Below are 25,344 nucleotides of genomic sequence, written 5' to 3' on the forward strand. Positions count from 1 at the left end.
TGCGGCATCCCAGATATAAATTACCAACTCAATAGAAGGCAGAACACACACACACACACACACATCCCTCCGCGCTTGGAGTGCACGGACACACAGAGGAGATCGAGAGGAAGGGTTCAGGCATGCTCATTTTGATTCCTCTCCTTCCGTGGTTTCCCACAAGAATATAAAAGCCTCCAGCAAACAAAGAGGAAGCCAAGGAAGTCACAAAGGGAATCCCTCCCTCCTCCCCACCCCCAAGGCATCCCAGAGCCGTTCGGCTGACCTTTCAACCCCCAGGCCTGACTAGAAGGGCTGCCCATTTTGGGCAACTCTGCTCCCCCCCCCCCCCCCGATAGGCATGGTGGCTCCGAGTATGACTTGGGAACAAGGTCTTAATCTTATGAGTTTTCTTCTTTAAGGAGTTATCTTGCTGGCAAACCTGCATGAAAACCCCCTCAAAAATACCCCGGGGGTAGCAAAAAAACATATAGACAGTGCGCAGTGAGGTGGACCAATGATCTGATGGGATATGAGGCCGATTCAGCATTTGGAGCTCGCATCTCTCTCCTCTGCACGGGCCTTGAGCTACAGCAGGGGTGGGCAAACTGTGGCCCTCCAGATGTCCATGGACTACAATTCCCATGAGCCCCTGCCAGCATTCGCTCATGGGAATTGTAGTCCATGGACGTCTGGAGGGAACAGATTTCGAGGACTGATCAGGAGCAGCAGACCCCCCCCAAAAAGGGGGTGAGAGTCAGAAAACGGCACAGCGGTGGTTTCTTGTTCTTGCGGGAAGTGCTGCTCTCTCGTTTTCCTTAAGCTTTATGAAATCTGAGCTTCAGAAATGTTTTTTATTTTTCTTACCAATGTTTCCAACCTTTAAGGGCTAAAAAAAAAAAACCTCTAAGTGTTTTTAAAAAAACGTAACTTGATGATGCCTGGGTATTGAACTGCTGCAGGAAGCCAGAGTCACAAAGGGCGGCCTCTTCCCGCAGCCGGCAGATTTGGCTGCCTTCTGAGGGAGTCTTGCCCGCTCCTTCGGCATCGTACTATAAAAGAGACGATGGGGGACTTACTGGGTGCCCCATGGCCTGTACGGAGCACCTACAATCCGACGGAAGCAGCAGCAGATCTAGGGGTACAAAAGAGCATCTTGAGAACTTGGGTCCTTCTGTGAATAGGAGCAAAACAGGCGTAGGGTAGGGAGATTTTCTGTGCAAGCATCAACGGAGCTGATAAGTTTTGTTCCTCACCCCATGCTTGGGAGAGCGCAGGAACTCTTAGGGCAACTAAAGACCATCTCAGAGTCCCCCGTTCCTTCCTCGAGTCAATTATCAACCAAGCTACAATGCGCAGTCAAAAGATTCCGGTTCGTAATAGCTCGTGCAAGCCAGCCAAGCTGCATGATGCGGGAGAATTCAAAATAATTCCCAGGCCGTTAGCAATAAGGAGCGTGTGAAAGGCAGGACTGTCAGGGGGCGCAAGATCCGTAGTTGGCGGGATTCAGGAGGATGTTGGGAATATCCTGCAGGGGGCATCGGAGTTTTCGGCATCGCGGGTAGATTCTCGATGGCACCGGGACGGCGTTCCGGGACTCAGCAGCGTCACAGCGCCCACCTTGTGGATGGCTAGAAAGTGGTACTGCAGCTGCCAGTGCAGAACAGGTTGGGGGGGTCACGAGAGGCCACGAGAGGGCCAGGCTTCCCAAGTGAGTCAAGGAACACACAGGGCCAGCTTGGTGGGATGTTAAGAGCGCAAGCTTCTGATCCAGAGAGATGGGCTTGATTCCTCACTCCTTCTCCACGTGCAGCCAGCTGGGTGACCCTGGGCTAGTCACGGAGCTGTTCTCCCAGAGCAGTCCTCTCGGAGCTCTCTCAGCCCCACTGACCTCCCAGGGTGCCTGTTGCGGGGAGAGGAAGAGGGAAGCGACCATAAGCTGCTCGGAGACTCTTTAGGGCAATGGAAAACAGGGTATGAAAACAGAGTACAAAAGCCAACAATTCTTCTTGAACTGTCATCAGACTGGCTGCCTGCTTGCCCCCTTGCCTGCAGGGCTGGTCGTGACCCAATGGGCAAGAGAGACAGATGTCCCAGGCCCCATGTGTTGGGAGGGGAAGAAAAGGAGCAGGCTCCTCGTGCCTGCCACATGTGGAACGTGGGCAGCTAGCTTCTGGTGGCACTAGTGGGTCCTGCCCCCCTCACACCGGGCCAGGGCCACCCTTTCTTGTGCAGGTGGCGTTTGGCATCCCAGCCTGCCACGTCCCTCCCCTCCCCATCGCCTTGTGTCGGCCGCCACGTCTGTTAGGGCGTTCAGCTCTAATTGCTCGACATTTCGTGAGGCGCTCCCCATCTGAGCCGGCGCCTTCGGCCAATAAAAGTGAAAATTTATCTTCCGTTAAAGCGATTGGAGCTGGCTGAGATATTTGGAACAGAAATTAACTTGCTGGGGGAAAAAAAAAGAAAGAACCTCGGAACACTTTGGGGAGGGAAGAGAAGGGCTGGGTTTCTAAGAATATCCTTGTAAAATTACGCAGGGACTATCAAGGTCATCTAGCACAGCCCTGCGGTTGGCCAGGTGCCTCCGCCCCGCGCAGCTGCACACCCTTAATTCCTCCAGCGTCTTTGTTTTCCTCCCCCCACCTCCCGCCCCCCAAAATTTTCAGTTGCAGACAACCAAACATTTGTGCCAAGCGTGCCAAAGCCACAGCAAGAACGGTGCCAAAGCCACAAAACATACGGATCCCTGAACATTTCAGATCCTGCTCTTTAGTAACCACACACGTCTTCTTTTCAGGAAAACACAGATGTACGAGCCACTCGTGCCACACACCCGCCTTCGATTAAAAGGGTCTGTCTGTCTGTCTGTCTGTCTGTCTGTCTGTCTGCCACCGGGTAGGAAAAGACTGGCTTCTGCAGCTTTATGGAAGCCTCAACCAAACACCGTGCCCGAAGGCCCAGAAAACCCAAATTACTGTGTGCAATCAAACTCTATGATCTTGAGTGCAGAGAGAGAGAAAGAAAGAGAGAAAGAAAGGGAACGAGAAAGAAAAAGAAAGAGAAAGAAAGAGAGAAAAAGAAAAAGAGAAAGAAAAACAGAGAGAGAAAGAAAAACAGAGAAAAGGAGAATGCGAAAGAAAGAAAGAGAGAAAGAGAGAAAGAGAGAAAGAGAGAAAGAAAGAAAGAAAGAAAGAAAGAAAGAAAGAAAGAAAGAAAGAAAGAAAGTCTCTCTTTACATCTCCTCTATGCAAACGACCCACATGCCTGATCAAAAGTTTTGCCGTCACTGTGGCACAAAACAACCGAATCTCAGAACTGGTAGGTCCAGCCCTTCTAGACGATGCAACTCAACAGGGCGGAATCCCGCCAAGGCAAAGGTAGACATGAGACCAGGGTCAGGGGAGGGGAGCCAGGATATGATCTCTATCCCTTGTGTGTCGAAAGTCACCCCCAAATGGTGCAACACTGCATGGATGGGACTTGAGTGCAAACACTGAACTAAGAATGCCGGGTGCTGTCTTGTACCCAAAGAACCCACCTGGAGCACAGGCGGACGGACCAGCAAGAGCATTGAGGCGATTTTAGATGGTCACCAGACTGGAGATTAGTGGGCTCCTCAGAGACCACCAAAAGTTTCCGGGTGGAGGTTTTTGAGAGCAAAATTGCCCTTTGTCGGACACCCTACACCCTCACAGGCTTGGTGGCATTCATGTGGGCATGGAACTGCTCTCTGACTATAAAGACCATGGAGGAGAATGGGGCGGGTTTCCCCAGAATTCATGGGAACCGACACAGCTAACCTGGGCCCATTCCGCACACACAGGATAATGCACTTTCAGTATGCTTCGGCACCTGGATTTTTTTGTGCAGAACAGGAAAATCTACTTCGAAAGTGCATTATCTATTGTGTGCAGATTTGCCTGTGCGGAACAGGAAAATCTACTTCAAAAGTGCATTATCTATTGTGTGCAGAAAAGGCCCTGGTCAGCTTCCCACACACAGCCGTGATCAGCACGCTCTCCGAGACCCTCTCCCCTGGCAAAAGCCGGCCAAGTTTGCCAGCAGAGGGGCCTGGAAGTCAGGCTCCTTTCAGGAGGCACAATGCCCGCCGCAAGGACAAGAAGAAGCCCGGCCGAGGCAGGCTGTGTACGGGAGGGGGGTGTGGACGGCCCAGGCGGGCCCTCTCCCTTTAATTGGTACTAATTGCTGCGTCTGTTCCCGCTGGCCGGCGAGATGTCACGGTTGAAAGGCACAGAGGGGAACGCTCGGGGAGCTAATCCGGCTTTCAGCCGCTAAGCCCCTTGGAGGCGTGTGATGGAGGGGCTCTTTCACAGAAGGCACAAAGCCTGCGAGAGGAAAGGGAGAAAGAGGGGATGGAGCCGACAGGGGAAACTTTCACACGGCAGCTCCGCTAAGCCGCCTTTGTGCGGCTGGGCCCGTCAGGGATGCCTTAAAGGGATACCACTGCTTCCCCCTTCCCCCAGGGGCTTCATCCGCCCAGGGGCTGACCCCCAAAGTGGCTCAGGAGGCAAAGGGGGAAAGCACCCTAAAGTTCAGCTGGTTGAGGGAGAGAAGAGCCATGACTTTAGGACAAATTTGGCCCACGTTCCCGAAGTTTAACTCAGAAGTCTCCCATTCAATCTCAGAGCACTCTCCTGTCAGTTTTTGGGGGTGAAATATGCCAACAAGGGCTCCTTGGATAGGTTATGAAATCTGAGCCATCTAGCTCTGCCTTTCTGTGACATCACAGGAGCCAGGCCTATGAAAATTAGGAGGGTTCGCCCATCAGAATGAAGAAGCCGGTGATACCCAGAGAGGAGGGTCAGGTAGAAAGGGTCCGAATTCAGCAAAGAAACTGCAAATATATACATACATATATCTTGACACCCCTGGAAGGGTTTCCCAAATGGGTGGGACATGATTAATTGTTAGTATATGTTTAAAATGTGTTAAACATTTATCGGGTGCTATGACCATATACAGTCAGGTCGACCCACACACCCCTCCCAAAATGGCCAATGATGGGCCTGGAGGGGGGTCCTGTAGGGAGGGTACCCAGGTGGGCATGCATCCCAACCATATTCTGCCTACTCTGGGGTTTCCAGAAGCCCGAAGAATGTTTCAAGGCTTTCTCAATGGTAGAGAAGTTGAGAAACGCAGTACTAGTCTATCGCAAGTAAAGGTCCTAGTCTAATCAATTCCATAATTTAACCATAATCCTTTGTTCCACCCTCTGGACCACTACCTGTATGTGTGTGTGAGACAAACGCACATACAGCATTCTGCTCACAAAAAGGAAGGCAGGGCAATGTCCTACCTAAGCACTCATTGGCCTCCCGGCCTGTGGCCCTCTGCCACGGACGGTCGTAATGGAAGGGCTTGCACCGGTCGCATTCGGGCCCTTCGGTGTTGTGTTTGCAGTCGCACACCAGCTTGCCCTCTTTGTCCTTCACGCACCGCGAGGCGTGGCCGTTGCACTTGCAGCGCCCCCCGACCTGGAACTCCCCCACGGCATAGGAGTACGAAGAAGAGCTCGACCCGCCGTCCTCCTCCTCGTGGTCCCGGCCGCCCAGCTCCCGGAACAGATGGGGGCGGCTGAAGATGACCCTGATGTCGGTGGCTGTCACCCAGTCCTGGAGGACGGGGCTGTTGTCGAAATCTTGACCCGAGGGACGCCCTTCCAGGGTGCTGAAGGCGATGAGGCCTCCGGTCAGCGGGTACAGGTCCGTGTGCCCGTCCGTGCACAGCGCCTCCTGCTCGTTCTGTTTGGTGACGGTGGCTTTGTTCGACTTGCCGTAGATCTTGCGGCACTGGGAGGAGTAATACTGATACGGCACCCAGGTCTTGCCGTAATCCATGGACTTGAAGATGGCCGCCGACTCGGGGCGGGGAGAGCAGAACTGCAGGCTCACGTAGATCACCTCGAACTTCTTGCCCAGGGAGAGGGTGATGGTGATGTTCTGGGGCGAGTGGTGCAAGGTCTCCGAACGCCAGCAGGTCATGTTAGCCACGTTGTTGAGGTCGGTGAGGAAGGAGGCTGGGTGAGCCCGGCGAGGATCGGAAGCGTCGCAATGCCGGGTCGGCGGCTTCCCGCACGTGCTGGAGGCGTGGACCTCCTTGCCGAAGGCCGCGTTGACGAACTCCGGGATGCAGCGGCGGGGAGCCCCTTTCTCATCGTAGCAAGGGTCGGGCGGGTTCTGCTGCACCGCGAAGGGGTTCGCGGCCCGCGCACGGTCCAGGAGCCAAGCGGTGAGGAGCAGGCACGGCAGAGCCAAAGGACCCATCCTTCTGGCAGCAGGTCCTCCCAGGCCAAGGAAGGCGGGTCTGTCTGAAAGAAACAGAAAAGAAAATGCGAGTCACAGCTCTGTGAGGCTGGGTGCAGGAGAGGTGAGACGCGGTATAACTTGTGGCGACAAGGGAGAGGAAACAAGGCACACAAGAAACAGGATTGGTTTAAGCAACCGATCTTGTGGTTGAGGATGTGATGAGCAGTCAGGGGGATTTTCTGCTGCAGTGCTGACCTTCCATCCATCTCTGCAAAGGCTGAAGCCTTCCCCCAGCTGGAGGAGCTCTTTTGTTGAAGGAGGAGCCATTTAAACAGGAGGAAGGTCCCTTCGGCTGGGGGAAGGCCTCCGACACTGCAGAGAGGAAACAGGCCGTTAGATATTACAAAACCCAGGGAGTTTGTGGAGCCATGTCACTTGAAGGAAAGTGGGGTAAGCCCACATTGAGGGATTGAAGCTCAAAGGCAAGAGCACTTGGATTGCACGTGGCCATTACAGGAGCTGGTACCTCCACTTTAAAGAGCTCAGCAGGCCAGTGGTAGCAAAAAAGGGAGAAAAACAGAACCTTGCATAAGAAAGGAAACCCAAAAGGTTGAAACAAAGAGGAAGGAAGGAAGGAAGGAAGGAAGGAAGGAAGGAAGGAAGGAAGGAAGGAAGGAAGGAAGGAAGGAAGGAAGGAAGGAAGGAAGGAAGGAAGGAAGGAAGGAAGGAAGGAAGGAAGGAAGGAAAACTCGGAATGGGTCACCTTTTGGGAGTGAATTATTATGTGTTCATAAGCAGGCAAACAGTTCTGACATCTACATTGGGTGGGGGAACAGCTTAACAGCAAGGGCCAAATAACAACTAAGAGTGCCTTGTCCATGCGAATCCAGAGTATCTCTTTTCCGTTTCCCAAATATTCTGCAATTCAGTCTCCCTTGCCCACGGACCCTGAGCCAGGGATGCTCATCCTGCAGAAGAACCCACCGCTTAGCCTTAAACTATTCCCCAGGGCCAGCTTTCTTCTGCCCCAGCCAGGTCAGCCTCTCAGCCCAAAAAGCTGCTCATGTGACTCAGCAAGAGGGTAGGGAAGGAAGCTGAAGAAAGAGGGGGGGGCAGGTAAAGGTGGGTTGGCTGATGGGTGGGCAAGAAGGAAGGAGGCAGGAAAAAAGGGAGATGCTATGGGGGATTTCGGAACATACTAGTGGAGGGTAAATAAGAGCCTCCTGCAAGTCTTTGGAGGGGGCGGCGGCTTGTGAATACAAATAACCATAAATCAGATAATAAACCAATAGCATAGAAATTGGTGTAGAATATTGCTTGTATGCTGCCTGTCCTTCTGACTTCCAAACAAAAGGCCTACACAGTCACAAACAAATCTGAAACTTTAGGGAAGAGGCCCGGAACAGCCCTAAATCCCCAACGTTCCTGAGCAATTCGGGAAATCTTGTCATTCCTCCTTTCGGTTTGCTTGTTCTTCCGGAACCGGCGCTCCTGGTCACATTGCCAGCTCAGACTGGTTCTCGCCAAAGCTAGCCTGCTGACCCAGAGGCCAGCATCTTCTCTCCCCTCGCTCCTGGCTCGGCGACTGCTCCCGCATCCCAATCGACAAGACAAGCCGTTTAAACAAAACCCAAGGCAGGATGAAGGGGGAGGCGGGCGGGAAATTGCCTGATTAACGCTCCCATTCAGAGGGTCAACTCTTGCCCTGGCTTTGCAGTGGGTGGGAACAAGCTTTGGTCCTTCCAGAGAATGGCTGCCCAGTGGGGCTGCAGGAACCCCGCTGGGTTCAAACCTTCCCCTTCCGCCTTTGATGTCGGAGGCCGGGCTTGGAAGCCGCCGGCCTTCCCTGCTGGGGGCAACAGGAGCTCTTTAAAGCTTTGCATCTTCAGCCGGCAGAGAACAGGCTGTCTTGGGGAGAGAAAAGACACCTGAAGTCGGGGTGTAATTGAAGAGGGCAAGTCCGGGGCAGGGGAGCGAAAGAGGATCGGGAGCCATATTCACATGAGTCAAAGGCCTGTGGGGCTGCTGGGAAGGACGTTGTTCCCACACACTGGGGCCCACGGTGCAGATTTGGCTTCCTCTGCCACAAGCCACACCGGGCTCTGCCGTGGACCACCCTGGGAAGGAGAAACGGCGGGCCCGTCGACTCAAAACATCCACACAGGCCGAGCGTGCCTTTCGGACGCTGGTCCTCCTCAAGGAGGGATTTGGATCCCTCTTTATGCTCACAACAACCCTGCGAGGGTTAGGAGCCGCGGGGAGGTGAGAGAGCGACTAGCCAAGGTCGGCGGGGCAGGGATGTGAGCCGGGGTCTGACGTTCTAGCCGTGGCATCACGTTGGTGTCTGACCTATGCCTGTGATGAAGAGGAGGCTCCAGAGCAAGCGTGAAGGGCCAGCCTGTGAGAGGAAGGTGATGTATGGGGCTGTTTTCATAATTCAAAATCCTTCCGGAAGGGAACCTCGAGCCCAGTCTGTGACAGCAGGTGTCAGTTGCTACCTTCCTGTTATGATCGCACAATCCAATCCAGAGCAGATTATACCCTTTCCCCATCATTAAAACTAATTCTTAGAAAGAACGCCATCGGCCAAAATCAGAAACCTGTAGATCCACAGGGAGATTACATCGTATTTGCACAAAATCTCAATTTGTTCTGATTTTGCCAAGCTTTTGAATATTTCCCACCAAAATATTAATCAATAACCTTTTTTGGGGGGGGAGAGGGAGGGAAGGAAGGAAGGAAGGAAGGAAGGAAGGAAGGAAGGAAGGAAGGAAGGAAGGAAGGAAGGAAGGAAGGAAGGAAGGAAGGAAGGAAGGGATTGGAGATTTACTGTGGATGAGTATGTCTCATATCATATACCCAGGCTGGGAAGCAGAGATTACCCCTTGCAAAATTCTGAGACTGGCGGGAAAGTGACTTCATTGAGGCCCGGCGAAATTCTGTTCAGGGCTAGGCAGGCACTCTGAGTTAGGCGAGGGGAGGTAAGATCACGGTCCATTTGGGATGTCCAGGAAACTGGGAAGTCGGATGAAGGAAGATGGCTCAGGAAGTCTGTGGAGAGAACGCCGTGGCCATCACACACTTCCCAGATTTGGGATTAACACCAACCGGGCTCCGAGGCAAAGATTCAGCCTTTGGCGCCGACCGTGAAAGGACTCCAGGTGTTACGAGAGATCCTTCACTGCCCAAGAGCGCCAAACTGAGCAGACCACACGGAAAGAGAGCGACCCAATGTGGGATCGCTTCACAGGGCCCGAGAGAGCTTCCGTTGCGCTCCCTGCCCAGTCTAAAAACAAGACACGGAGCCAACAGGGAGAACCTGCAATTAGCCCGCGGAAAGAGTTGGCCAACGTTCAAAGCTCGGCCGGCTACTTGAAGCACCTCCAAGGATCTTGGCTCCGAGACCTGAGGAGGCCAGCGGCTTACAGCCTCTTACAAACCATGCCAGCTGCCCTCCTGAAGACAGAGTCTCAAACCCGTCAGTCTTTCCCTGGCGTTGCCTTGATCGGAGGGAACCGTAAAGCATGCACCAATGCTGGTTGTAGGGATCATCTGGGGAAGATTTTGGGGGTAAGGGCAGGCAGGCACAGCAGAGCCAAGCTACTCTGCTTTTTTTGTGGTGGATTGGCAACCAAGACGGAGGCGGAGCCAGAGAGAGCGTTGGATGTGTTTTCACGTGCAAAAGGTTTTTCCATGCAGGCTACACCATTCGATGAGGAACATAAAGGGAGACAATAAAATCAGAGTCCAGTAGAGCCAGCCTGAAAAGCAGGCGAGAGCCAAAAAGGTTAGGGATGAAACCAACGGTCGAAAAACGTGACAAATGTATTATACGAGCTCAAATGTTTCGAAACCAGTGAGGAAGATCTGTTTGGCAAGCACAGAACATCTTAGAGCAGTAATGCCCTAAAGTTTAGACCCTGACCTAACGTTTTTCGATCTTATAGGTCTTCCTCAGGGGTCAATTATGCAGAGACACACTGATGTAAATAACCATTTTTGACGATTTTCAAATGATCGGTTGTGGCTGATTTTGGTCCTACGAGGTGTTTCTATTTGCAGAATCCTCAGCAAGCAAATATTTCTTGTTTCTTATTCCTCCCCTGACTGTGAATGCTATTGTGTGCTTCTCTGCGGGAAGGTCCAAAATGTGAAGCTGAAGGTCTGGGGGGCAGGGGGGGAAGACTCAGTCCTTTCCCAGGATAAAAAATCCAGAAAAAGAAAGAACAATTTTTTCCCCTCACTGGTAGATTCAGGTGGGTCGCTGCGTTGGTCTGAAGCAACAGGACAAAGTTTGACTCAAACTTCGTTCTCGTTTGTTCCAGTGGTTATCAAACTGTGGGTCAGGACCCCCAAAAAGAGACCACACTTGTGCTGTAAGTGGGTCAGGAAGGAGGCAGAGGTCCTTGGAGAAGTGGCAGGGGATAAATCCAACCACTGAATGAATGAATGAATGAATGAATGAATGAATGAATGAAGGAAGGAAGGAAGGAAGGAAGGAAGGAAGGAAGGAAGGAAGGAAGGAAGGAAGGAAGGAAAAAGGGAGAGATCAAAGAGAAGGAAGGAAGGAAGGAAGGAAGGAAGGAAGGAAGGAAGGAAGGAAGGAAGGAAGGAAGGAAGGAAGGAAGGAAGGGTGGATGGGTGGATGGATGGATGGATGGATGGATGGATGGATGGATGGATGGATGGATGGATGGATGGATGGATGGATGGATTTATCTGACAATGTCAGGGCCTGGCTGGTTTTCCCAGTGCTGGGGCACAAAAAAGGAGAGAAGCCAACCCTGCAGCCACCAAGGACCAGGGGAGATCAAGAAGCCTTCTGTTCACTGGTGCCAGAGCCAGAGGGAAAGAGGGGCAGGCTCCCTTTTTATTGCCGTCTATCAAAACTGCCTTTTGCCCCATCGGAGTGCTTTTCAGAGGGGGAACACCCAGGGCGTGGCAAAAAGCCAACAGCCCCCGTCTCCCCTGAGGAATAACCCCTTTCAAAAGAGCAAGATGCTCATCTCACTTGTTTCCCAGCAACCGCCGGATCACCCCAAAGGTGATCTTGGTTGCCTTTGGCACGAGAAGGCAGTGGGGATGCAGACACCGTGCTGTGAGTTCTCCCTTTTGTGGGTTCTCTAGGCCACGGCACAGAGAGCCCAGGCAAGCGGAGGGCCCCCAATCTCGGTTCCCCTGGGCCTCCGTCTGCGCGGCTGTGGCTGAGACGACTGCAGGGGTTGCCTCTGCTCCTTCCCCTCCAGGACTCTCTCGCTGGGAACTGTCCAGCAAAAGAGTCCACGGGATCGGTGCTGAAGCCTTACCCGAGGACACTGCAAGCCTGCTGGCGTTCCCTTTGGAAGCTCACGAGATCTCCGGGGTGGCCCGGCTGTGGTTTCGGGAACCACATTCTGGCTCCTGGGCTTCCCAAACGGTGGAGGGAAAAGACAGTTTGATGTTCCCGCGTCTGCACCACATCCCCTCTGCCAGACTCCCACCCGGACAGAGCGAGAGAGGACCGCAGAAGCTGCCGCCTAGGTGGGTGGCTGGGGAACGGCTCTGCCCGCCCCGGGGGGCTAAGGGGGAGGGGAAAGGGCTGGGTTGGTGGCCTCACACCGGACTGAGGGCCTTGTGTGCTGCCGTGGCCCAGGTTGGTACAAGCCTGACAGTCCCACTCGGCCCTCCATATAAGGGGCCGTGGCTTAGTGGTTGAGCGCCTGCTTGGTATGCAGAAGGTCCCAGGTTCGATCCCTGGCATCTCCTGTTGGAAGGACCAGGCAGTAGGTGATGGGGAAGACCTCGGCCTGAGTCCTTGCTTATTTGCATCCAGGACCGGCCAGCCCCCCCAGGCCCCCCCATCTCTTGGCTGACTTGGGAGAAGATGGCGATGGAGGCCTTCCACTGTCCCAGGTGCCCTAGAGCTGGAGCGGCCAAACTGGGGCTCTCCAGATGTCCATGGACTACAATTCCCATGAGCCCCTGCCGGCAGGGGCTCATGGGAATTGTAGTCCATGGACATCTGGAGAGCCCCAGTTTGGCCACCCCTGTGCTAAAGTAACCCTGACCTGAAGTCTTGGCAGAAGTTTTGGCCTTTACCGAGAAATGACCCTTCAGGAAGTCAAGTTTCCCTGCCCCTCTCTCTCTCTCTCTCTCTTGCTTTCTCCCTCTTTTTGACTGAGTCATGCTAAGTAAATATTTTCTCTGTTAACAGAGCTGTAACGTTTTTTTGGCAATCCAGCCCTGGAAGAAAGATGAATCAGCAACACAGAATGAAGCCTTGGGGCCCGAATCGTTTCCGCAGTTTTGATCCCTGCTTCGTTCCAGTACCAGGATACCGATAGGGCAGATGTAGTCAAAACGATCAGCATTATGCGCAAAAGCTACAGGAATCTCAGGCGTTATCTTTCCAGGGATGGAGCACTGAAAGGGGCTTGGTCTGCCCCTAAAACCCTCAGTAAAGCTTTGCATGCAGAGAACCCCCACTTGAGAGACAGAGAGGCAGAGGCAGAGACCGAGAGAGACGGAGACAGAGAGACACAACAGAGAGAGACAGAGACAGAAAGACAGACACACACACCAGAGAGAGACAGAGACAGGGACACAGACATAGAGAGACAGAGCGACACACACCAGAGAGAGAGAGAGGGAGGGAGAGAGACAGAGAGAGACAGAGAGAGACAGAGACAGAGAGACACACACCAGAGGGAGAGAGGGAGAGAGAGAGAGAGAGGGAGACACACACACCAGAGAGAGGGGGGGAGACAGAGACAGAGACACAGAGACAGAGAACTTTGCCAAGAGTTTCCTTTGCCCTTAAAACCAATGAAACAGCAGCTGTCCTCTTCCAATCCAGATGGGAGAAAGCTACAGCCCCTGCAGATGGCCCAGGATGGGGGCAATGAGGCATCCTCTCTTACACGTTTATGCCCAGACAAGCAACAGGTGCCCCAGCAGCCCGGAATTGGGGGCAGGCCTCTGGAGAAGAGAGGCACGCCCCTCTTCTTGCACCTTCCCCGAGTTTCCTGACCCGCCAGACGGAGGAGGAGAGGAGACAGTGGTTTGTCCCACAGATCCTTGGCTCCCTGCGTCTCTGCTGGGAGCGGAGGAAGGGTGACTAGGAGAGCCCTATCAGATGGGGCAGGTCGGGGCATGGGATTCTCAGACAGACGGCGGAGCCCGAACAGCCATGAGCCCAGGGGATTGCGCCATGTGCAAAACCTGTTCCAGAGGCAGCTCGGGAGCCTCAGAGGTCCGATTTGTACTGCGGAAGGAGGGCGACGTGGGAGCCAGGTGGGACGCTGGGCGGCCCTGCTTCGGACTGCCGTGGGAGGCAAGCCTTTCGGGATGTTCAAAGCAGATAGAAAGCCGGGACGGAGGAAGGGTGGGGTGGACGCTTCCCCCTGCTGTGCTGGTTTCCCAGTCTGTACCCAAAGTGGAAGGATCTGTTACCTGCATTCCATTGTTCCACCTCAACACCCTTCCACCCACACGCAGCGCATCAGATCCATCTAAGGCAGTGGTTATACACCTGGGGGTTGGGACCCCTTTGGAGGCCGAATGACACTTTCACGGGGGTGGTGGCAAAGTGAGTAGCTTGGCTGGGGGGGGGGTGTGGCGTCACCACTGTTGCCACTCCAAATAATTGGTTTTCGTGACTCGGTTCGTACCCCACCCTTCTCTCCAAAGTGGCCCACGTCCCTTTACTGATGTCTCCAAATCGATGTTGTCTGAGGGAGTTTGCCTGCACACGAAAGCTCACGCCTCGGATAAATCTTTGTCGGTCTTAATGGTGCCCCTGGACTCAATTTTTGTTCTTCCAAATCATTGGCTATCGTTACTCGGTTTGTACCCAGCCCTCCTCTCCAGGGGGGTCCCAAAGTGGCCGACATCGCTCTTCTTCCATTTCATCCACACAACAGCCTTGCGGGGTAGATCGAGAGAGAGCGTTCGTCTGTCCGGTGCCGCGGAAAAGAGCGAGATCGGCAGGGTGGGGCAAGAGGCAGAACAGAACTGAGAAACCCCGGGGGGAAACCCAATTTATATGCCATCATGAACCAGGGATCTTCCGAACTCACTAAGGCAGGGGTAGTCAAACTGCGGCCCTCCAGATGTCCATGGACTACAATTCCCAGGAGCCCCTGCCAGCATTCGCTGGCAGGGGCTCCTGGGAATTGTAGTCCATGGACATCTGGAGGGCCGCAGTTTGACTACCCCTGCACTAAGGCCTCGAAGACAGGAGGAGGTCTCCTCACCGGGCTGAGCCAGGCAGCTTGTTTCACTTTGCAATTCCTCTGCCCCGACACCTCCTCTTCCACAAACCGGCTGAGGATCTCGGTGTACCACAAGTGGAACGAGTCACATGAATCGGAGGTGGGCCAGGCACTTGGGCACGGTGCCCAGACTGGGAGCTGAAATGTTATTTTTTAACGGGCGGGAATGAAAGTCAGGCATGGAGACCGCAGCCCACCTGGGGTAGAATTTCCCTGCTTTTCGTTCCCCTCCTGCCACTTTAAACTGGTTGTGCAAATGTTAAGCAAAGAGCGTAATGCATTGTTAAGCAACGATAGGCTTCACAAGGCCAGTTTCCCTCTTCTGCCTGGCCTCCACCGGGAACGTGAGAGGCTTAACAAGAAGTTAGGTCATTTCTTAGAAATGAAGAGAGGAAAAAAGAAGCAGATACATACATTTGGGTTAGAAAAAGTTCCCCGGTGCATGCTGGGGTGGGTAGCTGTAGTGGTTAACCTGTTCTACGAGTTTTTTTAAAAGCCTGCATTAGGGGTGGCCAGGCTGTGGCCCTCCAGGTGTTTGTGGACTACAATTCCCATGAGCCCCTGCCAGCGCTGGCAGGGCCTCATGGGAATTGTAGTCCACGAACCTCTGGAGGGCCACAGTCTGGCCACTCCTGACTTAGAATTAGCCAAGTCACTTGCTGAGCTGACTTTCGGAGACTGGCCCTTGATGGGCACTGCAGCGAACTTATTCCTGAAAGTACCAAAATTATAGTATACGAACGCAAGCACCCTAGCTGGTTGGCTCCTGCATGTTACATCCACACCCACTCCCAGGGTCCCTTGAAGGCTGAAAAATATCCCAGAGATCCCCCCCCCCACGGTTGAAAAGGACGGCTCTAGCCACTGCACAACACTGCCTGTCCAACAGCCATTCCTTTAAACGTCCGGCTTGACATTACATCTGTATTCCATTAGCAAAGCCATGGGGGGGGGGGATAATCCCGCAAAGGCATGGAACGCACAGCGACCCACCCCTAAACACACTGAATGTTTCCAAAGGTGCTTTCGGCCACACGGACACGGTAGCCATTTTGAAAGGACGGCCAAGCAAGGCTCCTTTCTCCCCCAAGCTGCAAAAGGAGCAGGGTTTGATTATAATAAAAGACAACAACCCCGGCTATAACAAAACGGTAAGCGATACCAAGCCGGAAAGAAACGGCGAGATTCCAGATGGAATCAACCAGCCAATGACCCCCCCGTCCGTCGCAGCGGGTCAGAATTGTGCCCTCCGAGATAATTTCGAACGCTCTGCCCAGTGCGGTCGGCTTGGCCATCTTCGTACTTCCCGGGCAGCTGCGGAGGGAAGTACAGCTTCTGGGGAATAGTCACATCTGCCCTCGTCTCTCTTGGGAAACACTTTCCCTGCTACAGAAAGAAGACGTGGTTTTGGGGAGGTCGGCCTCTCCCTCCGGGCAGGACGCGCGCTAACCTCCCTCGCGCATGTGGACACACATGCAACAAATTAATTCCCAAGAAACAGCGCCTGAAAGATAGGGCGGCTGTTTTGTAAGCGTCCCGTCCGCTGTGGCGCAACTGAGGTTCATAAGGAGAGGCTATGAAGCCGCTGAGCTCAGGAGCAGCCTGACGTCTCTTTCACAGGTGACAACAGCTCTGAGGATCCACTCTGGAACCGCGTTGTAGGCAGTTTTCCGGCGTCGTAAAGGAATCATAGAATCATAGAATCACAGAGTTGGAAGGGGCCATACAGGTCATCTAGTCCAACCCCCTGCTCAATGCAGGATCAGCCCTAAGCATCCTAAAGCATCCAAGAAAAGTGTGTATCCAGCCTTTGCTTGAAGATTGCCAGTGAGGGGGAGCTCACCACCTCCTTAGGCAGCCTATTCCACTGCTGAACTAAAGGAGATCGGAGGGTAACAGCACAGAGGGGAGGGCCTGGGGTGTTGGAAGGAGAATGCCAGGGGGGAACTTCACTCGGGGGAGAGAACTGAAGGTGGGTGGGCCCAGCGCTGGTGCCTCTTATGACACTGACATCCTGGCAACGCCAACATGTCCCCTACGACCCTCGCTACTGATTGATCCCGCTGGACACCTAACTCTGTCTTGAGTTATGGCCACAGGGCTTCCAGCAGTCTTGTGGGAATGCTAATGGCACCAGGATGGCACGCTTGGGACAGGGATAAATGGGTATGGGGAAGATGATGGCCATATGTCACCAGATGGAACCCACATCTCCTTGGAGGGCCGTTGTCTTTTGCAGCCTGCTGCCACTTCACACTGACTGCACTCTGTCAGAGGACGGCTACAGCGCACCTTCAAGCATGAGAGGCCTCCCGGAATCTCATAAGAGGCCTGAGCATGATTGTCAGTCAACGAGGTGGGTTACGGTGATTCTACAATGGGGAATTTATGGCCAGTTGCTTTAGCCTGGCATATCTGAGTAGAAACAGCACGGCAGAGCTTAAATAAAATCAGAGTCCGGCGGCGGGAGCTTTCGAGTGCTTGCACTCAAAAGCTCACGCCTTGAATAAATCTTTGTTGGTCTTCAAGGTGCCGCTGGACTCTGGTTTTGTTTTGTTGTGCTACTTCAACACGGCTACAGTTTAAATATGGGGAGGAGGTGGAGAACCAGATTGCATACAAGAATAAAATAGGAGGATTGTGAAGAGAAGCATCTTTGTATAGAAAGATGAGAGAGAGAGACCGAACTCACTGTTGTGTTCTACGTCCATTCTTCGGTTCAACTGCTGTTCTGGAGGCAAGCAGGGAGGAAGTGTGCTCAAAAGGAGAAGGAAGTCTCCACACGAGCCAATCAGGACGTTCCTATTCTAACAATGCTAACGACATTCCTCCTTGGATGCCCCCTGCAGGATATTCTTATGCTGCTGAATGATGCACACTCCCGATCCTAAATATTCCAACCACAGCCTCCCAGCTTTGAATCAGAATCACACAGGAGTGGACCACAAAAGTCCAGCCCCCATACCTTCAGAGTGACTTAAAAACCACACCCTCCTCACAGGTGCTCCTCCTCCCAAAAGCCCCCGACAAAGGAGGCACCACCACCCTCTGAGACAACATATTCCATCTACGAACAGCCCTCCCCGTCAGAAAATGCTTTCTAATATTTCAGTGGGACCTCCTTTCGCGTCATTTGAACCCGCTGCTCCTCGTCCTGGTCTCTTAAGCGGCCGTGAACAAGTCCCCCCCCCCCCGGGACCATGGCACAACCATGCTGATGCTCCGTTCCCCAAAATATGGAATTCCACCCCACTGTCAGCTGACCACCACCAATATTTCCCCTTGCGCCACCTGGGATGAAACGGACTCTCTGGATCAGTCCATTGTACTGGCCTAAGCATCAATCCTGGGCTGATCCTATTGTCTTAAAACCTGTCTCAAATTAACAGTGGTCCCACTGAATGGGGGGCATTAGCATCTGTTTAAAAGAGGCCAGATTTCTCCAAGTTGCGAAACACAATGGAAAGGAACCCGGGGGAACACAAAGGCCTGGGGAAGACAAGAGGAGACCATCCTTTCTTCCCCCCTCTGTCCTCTCCGTGTGCCATTTCCCCTCCCTTTAAAAGCGCACAATCCGCTGGGGGCTTCTCTTGCATATGAATGTCCGGGTGTGTTTGGGGCCACTCCCGTGCATTCCGGCAGAGACGGTGCAGGGAAACTTGCCCGCCAAAGTTGCATCCCTTGGTTGAGCCACCACGCTTGCCTGGACGCATCTCTGCAAGCCACAAGGGCAGTGGCGGATCTGTGTTTGGGGCCGACTGACTCAGGCTTTGCTCACCAGACTCCCTGGGCAGAACGCCTCCTTATATGGGTCGAGCAGGGGGACGGGAGTCTCTGCCCGGCGCTCAGGGGGCCCACCGCGACGCTCCCCTCGGACGCCCAGATTTATGACGCTTCCTGCTTTCGCTGCAAGGCTGCGCACCGATTCACCCAGGCCGCTCCCCGGTTCTCCAGGGGAGTTGGGAATCAGGCTGGTTCACGGAGACGGAGAACTGAGACCAGAGGAGGCATTGGGATGCTCCAAATACGACCCCACCCCCATGCACGCTTGATCGATTGAGCAGTCAAAGAATAGCTGAAGCATCCGTTTGCTGGGCTGAGCTCAGAGCCAGCTGAGCTTGTTTGCAAAAACAGAAGACTCCGGCCCGGCCAGAACGCTCCTAAATATGCATCCTTTCAACAATCAATAAAGATGAAGAACAGATTTAGAGTCCAGGGCCCCCTTTTAAGACCAACAAGGTTTTATTCAGCTTTCATTTTTCGTATTATTATCTCTATAGTCAACAATGATGATTTTGTGGGTCTTAAAGGGGCCACGGGGCTCTACATTTGTCTGGCTGCCTCAGGCCAACATGGCAACCCGCTTGAGACAATCAAGATGAAAACGTTAAAAGCGATGCTGAGAACTCTACTGTCGAATTGCTGCCTAAATTCACTGGCCCCGTGGGACTTCCCCTCCGTCATTCATACCCACAGGGAAAACCAAAGCAGCTGACGCTGTTCTTATCTTCCCCACTGAATCCTCACAACAACCCTGTGAGGTAGGTTAGGCCAAGAAGGTGTGACAGACCCGGGGTCACCCAGTGAGCTTCCATAACAGAACGGAGGTTCAAAGCTAGGCCTCTGAGATCCGAGCCTAACGTCCTGACCCTATGAGACTCTGGCTTGCCCTTCGATTCCGGACGGCACGAGAGAATTGCAAAGCTGGGTTTGCCCCTCCTATAAAACGAGAGCAGGGCGATCCTGAATGCCGCAGGGCTTAGTAAGCAAGGGGGCCTCACTCCCACCGTCACAGCCTGGTGTCCCCCCACATACACGTTCTTGACCTCAAGAATTTATAGTCAGAGGACTGATGGGCAAGCTGACCCGTCTAGCCACAGAACTGCCAGGCCGGACGGCTGCTCTCCCAGCCGTACAAGGCCTCCTGTGAGATCAGGGATGCCTCTTGAAATGCAGAGACGGTAGCAGCAGCGTGGTGGAGTTTATGGGGTGTCCGTCCTGTTCCGGGCACTAAACACTAAAAGATAAGGCAGTTCCCGCAGGAGGGATTTCTCTTCTCAGTGTCATTCTTTTGGAGGAGCCAGAGCCGGAAGCCTCAGATTCAATACTGCTGCCTTCCCGGAGAATCCAGCTTTGGGTCGCAGAGGGATGGGCTTGGCCAATGGCTACAGATGGGCTAGATGTACACAGGGAGCACCCCCAGAGGGTGGCAGAAGTGAACGGGAGACGCAGCTGGAAGCGGTTGACGTTCACTCCCACCATGCCCGGACTGTCTGGAGGGGATGTGCTCTGCCACTGAAGGACGGACCAATCACCATGGCCAGGGTCTTCTGGTTAGACCAGGGGTAGTCAAACTGTGGCCCTCCAGATGTCCATGGACTACAATTCCCAGGATCCCCTGCCAGCTTTGTCCATGGACATCTGGAGGGCCGCAATTTGACCACCCCTGGGTTAGACGCTGCTGCTGTCTGAGACTACTGAGCTTGGGGCCTCCCACACGGGCCCACGGAGTCTGCTTCACCACCAGGCTGCGGTCTCTCCCCTAGGTAGGGAGTAAGTGCCGGAAAGAAGTGGAGGGAAGAAGTGCTATCTTCTATCTTCCCTGGACTTTCCACACCTGCACAAGGAAGCAGGCAGGAAGCCGGACAAAGGTCTTCAGCAAGGGCTAACCCTGCCTTCCTTAATGGGTTTCTCGGCAACCCCGGAAGGGTTTTGCCAATTGGGCGGGAGTTAATTATTTTGTAATTAAAGCAAAACTCAGGGGATAGGGCCACGTACGGTCGGCCTTCCCTCCCTCCCAAAATGGCCTCTGATGGGACTAGAGTGGGTGGAAAGGGGAGGGGGCATGGCCATCAAAATCCTTGCTGGTTGAGACTCGGTCGTGACTGGAGTCCAGGGAGATAAGCAGACTCATTTTAACCTCACTGTGTTGGGGGTGGCAGGGGGCAACGGAGCAACAGATGCCTGTTCCCAGCCCAGGAGAGTAGGCTGCTGGGGTGTTTCTGCTATTGGGGGGTGATGGAGTGATGTCACTTCCTGTGACATGTGACTTCTGGGGTCCTGACAGGGAGGCGTGGCCTGCTGACATCACTTCCGGGGGTTCTCGACGCCAGAAGAATGTTTCGGGGGTCTCTCGACGGTGGAAAGATCAAGAAAGGCTTTGCGAAGGAGGTTGTTTGGCCTCTCCCGGACACACCCCTGGGTGCTGGGGGCACCTTAAGGAGCAGCGTCCTGATCTCAGCTGCCGCTCGTGCAGTGAGCCTTCTAGCAACGTTTAACAGCATCCTACTTGTTGCCGTACAAGACCTTAATCCCGGCCGAGCCATCCCACACCCCTTCACACATTCCTGCCCCATTGTTTGGCCACGGGTCACGTGCCCTCGAGCACGGCACTTGGTATGCAAAGCGCTTTATCACCCCTGCTCTGATCCCACACACAGCGGGCGCGGGATCTGCTCTCCTCCCCCCCCACCCCACACCAGCCCACCCCAGTATAGTCCCTACTGCATCTCAGTGGCTGGAATTGGTCTTGTTTTTGGCCTTATTGCACCCAGGGACAAAGCGGGCAGGGAACTGCAGCCCGCCTGCCCCGGGTGACCTTTTTTGCCAAGGTCGTTTTCCTGTTTTCAAGATTCTCAAAGGTGGATTCAGGTGGTCGGAAGCGGCAGGACAGAGCTGGAATCTGGCGGCGCCTTTAAGACTGGAACAGTTTCCGTGTGCATGCACACCTCTTCAGGTCCTCTAAGGGGTCCCAAGTCTGTCTAGCTTTCTGGAAGGGTGGCTGCACATGAATGCTCACAACAAAGCTTTGAGTTCATGCTGGACGATGATGGTGAGGATGCCCCGCAGGGACCACCTGATCTCAGGAGAGGCAATTCCGTCCATTAAGGGAGGTATTCCCCAAACTCCATCGCCTCCCGGACACTCACAGAGGGGTGAGGAGGAGCACAAACAGGACAGGCGCTAGCATCTGCACTCCAAAGTATTATGAATGAGCGCAAGCCCTTGCCAAGAGAAATGAAACACCTATCAAGAGAACAGGGGCCGTAAAAGAGGTACCGCGGGGCGGCACTGCTAAAGGAATATTCCAGGGTCTGAAGCTAGAGCTCAGCAATTACTTTCTCCAGCATCGCTTGGAGAGACACCCCCCCCCAAAGGGGCTTTGCCCCACAGTCGCTCTGCTTCCTGCTGAGAGCTAGCCTGTAAGAAGAGAGGTCTGTGGAGCAGGGTGGGGGTGCGCACGGGCCTGCCACTGCACCTGTGCCTCCCCCAGCCCCAAATGCCTTGGCGTTTGCTTGCTGCTGCTCAGAGGTGGGAGAAACGCACTCTGCCTCCTATTATAAGTGCTTCCCTCTTTACGGTGATCACTCAAATCTCCGAGGCTGGGATCGTAAGCGAGTATGAACCCTCCCTGACAGCTGTTTGACACAATCTCTAGCGTTGCTTCATTAACTGGGAGTTCATTTGGCGACGTCTGCTGAGAGACAGAAGGGATGCTTTGTTCCTTGGAAGTGTTTGGCTGGAAGCAAAAGAGTCGCGTTTGGAAAATCTCTTGCAGCCACAGACTCCCTGCGTGACCTTGGGTGAGTCACTTAAGGCAGAGGGAAGCATCGGCCACTCAATGCCTTTCCGTCTGTACTGAGTGTCACTCCTCCACCGCAAGCTTCCAGGAACTGGGAGAGCTTTCCTTTTTGTGTTACGGTTAATGCACCAGTTTGCTTTCCCCCCACAATAACTTCGCTATTGTTTCGTGCTTTGTCACCCTTTGCGCCGAACCGGCACCGAACCGCAAAAGGGGGAGGTGCGGAAAAGTCCGCGGCGCCCTCTGAAAAACCATTGGCCGTTAATGAGAGCTGCTAAATGCATTTCATCACGGCCTCCCTGTTCTTATCTCCATGCTATCGTCACGACGCTGCTGCGAGGTAGGTAAAGCCGAGGCTTTGTAATTGGCCCAGTGATCAATATAGGAGAGGGGGGCAATTAGCAGCCCCCAGGCACACGTTCCCTTCACCTTCCTCTCTCCACCCAGACCCAACCCAACCAACACATGAGCACACATCAGTGTGACCGTGGTTATAATTTGGATGGGAGACCTCTGAGAATCTGGGTCGTAGTTCCTCTGAGGAACACTAGGGGGCAGCCAATGGCCAAACCACCCCTGAACGTCCCTTGCCTGGCTGCCGGACCACCCTTGGCTCTCCAGCATACACTACATTACTCAGTAGTATTATAACTGAAGAAGCGGAAGCTGAAACTGAGAGAGACGCGGGGAACGTGCATATTGTAGCAGATCCATGCCGGCCTCGGATGCAGCAGGGTTCAGATCCCCCCACTCAGATTAGGATAATCAAATAGCACACATCTTGTTACTTGGTTAGCTCCACAGGCCCTTGGAAGAGCAGGGTCTACAGCATTTTGTTCCCCCCAAGCCGCCCCCTTTGATCTGAACCCTGCTGGATAAATCTGCTAATGACACATCTGTCACCTAACTCTCTTGTACTTTCAATTTCTACTACTGCTATACTACTGGCCTGCCTAACAGGGTCGTTTGAGGCCAGACTGAGGCTTGCAAATTAAAAGCAGTTCTGAGAACAGCAGAGAATTCATTCTTTCAAAGACTACTAGAAAAGAGCTGGGATTGTTTGTGCCCGGCTTTTTACACCTCGGAGGATTCTCAAAGCGGCTTACAATCACCTACCCCTCCTCTCCCCACAACAGACACCCTGTGAGGGGTAGGTAGGTGGGTCTGAGAGAGCTCTGAGAGAACTGGGGCTGGCTCAAGGTCACCCTGCTGGTTGCACGCGGAGGAGGAGTAGAGAATCAAACCCGGCTCTCCGGATCAGAGGCCACCGCTCTTAAGCGCTCCACTGTCCTGGCTCTCTACCCAAAACAAAGCACCGATCACGCATCCTGGAATGTGACGTCACACAGAGCTTCTTTTGAGAAAATCAACCCTGTTCAGGAGTCGGCCCTAGTTTAAGGCTTCCGAGGAGCATTCAAAGCCAACTTCTTAAAACAACCACAGCGTCAGATGGTGTCCGCTGTTAACCCTACATTGCCAGCAGACCCAATAAATTGGTGCTTCTGTTCGCTCGGGAGTGGTGACGAAAGAAAGCAATGTAGATTTTTAAGAGGCTATGGAAGGGTTCGTGTGGCTGGTCCAAAGAGACATGCCAAAGGAAGCCAGGAGATTAGGATCCATTAGATCCTTTAGATTAGGATGCTTGAGGATTTTACTGTCTGGTTCAGAGGGAAAGGGCACCTCTACCAACCTGGCAGAAGCAGGTGGTGCGTTTGCGCAGGTGCGCACCTGTGCCCTCACACTAGCCGCATTCATTCCCAAGGGCTGGCTCAGGCGGAGCGCAGTTCCCAAAACACAGCGCCAGGGACGACCTTTTCAAAGACATCTGGTGCCCCTGTGCATCGCGCGCACACACACACACACAAAACCCATTTTGCACATGTGTTCAAACAGGGCCGCGACTAGGCGATGCGTGGATCTCCGTGTGCGCATATGCGCACCATCTGCACTTCAGCCATCCTGCCCCGGCCGATGCCCGGCCATACGCCGCTCCCATGTCCCTTGCCGACTGTGGCTCAAGATCTGAACCCCCTTCCCCTTCTCCGGCCGCCTCACCCTCTCCAAGCGTCAAATCTGAACCGGTCCAAAGTTATGCACCCAACCCAACCGAAAGGATCTCACAAGGCGTCCCGGCAGAAAGGTGCCAATCCCTTCCGTAACGCGGGGGCCTCGTCCCCACGCCTCCGTCCAGCCGCCCTGCGTGTTTGGCCATTCCCACGAGCTCCTCTTGAAAGCGTGAAGGGGCCGGGGGCAGACGAGGAAGGGATCGGGCAGGAAAGAGAAGAGGAGGTAGGGAGAGCGACGCGAGGGAGAAGCTGGTGGAAAGGAAAGTCTGTCCCAAAAAAAGGGGGAAGTCATTTGACTTGGGAAGGGAAGAATTTCACGGCGGGGGGGGTGGTGGTGGTGGAAAGGCGGATTCCTCGTCCGTGCAGCGAGCAACAGGCAGAAAGCAAAGGAGCGAGAAGAGAAGAGAGAAGAGAGAGCAGAGAGAAGAGAGCAAAGAAGAGAAGAAAGAGGGAAGAGCGAAGAGGGAAGAGCCTTCTTACCGTGCCGCTCTTGGCCCCGGCCGGCAGCTGTCAGCGGAGCGCGGGGTCCGGAGCCGCCGTGGCCAGCCGACTGCAGCGCGCCGAGCCGGGACCTGGGCGGAGCTGCCGCCGCCGCCGCCGCAACGAGCCACCGGCACTCCCGCCCGCCGCCCAGCGCGGGCCAATCCGTCCTGCGCCCCACGCTCCAGCAAGGGCGGCTCGCCTCGGATCGGAGGGAGGCAGGGAGGGAGGGAGGGGGCGCCCAGCGGGCCGGCGAGGAAGGCAACCGCGGAGAAACTGAGCCCCGGCGGCGGCGGCGGCGCGCGGGGAGGGGATGGGGGTGTCAACTCCCGGAGGAAATCAGAAGCAGATTGCGAGGCACTTCGTCACAGGCCGGGGCGGGAGCGGGCTGGGGGGCGGAGGAAGGCCAGCCCGCCCTCCCGCTCTGCCTCCCGCCCTCTCTCCCTCCCTGCATCCCGCCCTCCCTCTCTGCCTCCCTGCCGCTCTTCCTCCCGCCCTCCCGGGCTTGGCCGCCCTCCCCCCCCTCCCGTCGCCCCGATCCCCGCCCGCTCGAAGCGCCCCACGTGCTAGGAGGGGTCGTGGCATCCTTTCCCTCGAGGGAGGACCCTGGCCTACCTCGCGGGGCTGGCAGGGGCGGCGCTTTGGCCCCTGGAATGACCATTCACTGCGGAGTGATTCTGACCTCCGAAACCGCAAGATGGAACTATCAGCCGGGGTCA

The 25,344-nt window shown here is 54.4% G+C and overlaps 1 protein-coding gene and 1 non-coding gene across 2 annotated transcripts in view; one reads left to right on the forward strand and one right to left on the reverse strand.

The window, feature by feature from the left end:
- The window catches only part of NTN3 (netrin 3), a 71,846-nt gene extending 46,926 nt beyond the window's left edge, over positions 1 to 24,920 (reverse strand). Inside the window, 2 exon segments of the mRNA XM_077316188.1 lie at positions 5,297 to 6,307; positions 24,626 to 24,920. Of these exon segments, the coding sequence (XP_077172303.1) occupies positions 5,297 to 6,263 (967 nt within the window). The 5' untranslated portion in view covers positions 6,264 to 6,307; positions 24,626 to 24,920.
- TRNAT-GGU (transfer RNA threonine (anticodon GGU)) lies at positions 11,922 to 11,990 on the forward strand. Its single transcript has one exon. It is a non-coding gene; the product is annotated as a tRNA-Thr (tRNA).
- Positions 24,921 to 25,344: the final 424 nt, after the last annotated feature.

This window comes from Paroedura picta, chromosome 17, assembly GCF_049243985.1.
Source record: "Paroedura picta isolate Pp20150507F chromosome 17, Ppicta_v3.0, whole genome shotgun sequence".
Lineage (NCBI taxonomy): Eukaryota > Metazoa > Chordata > Lepidosauria > Squamata > Gekkonidae > Paroedura > Paroedura picta.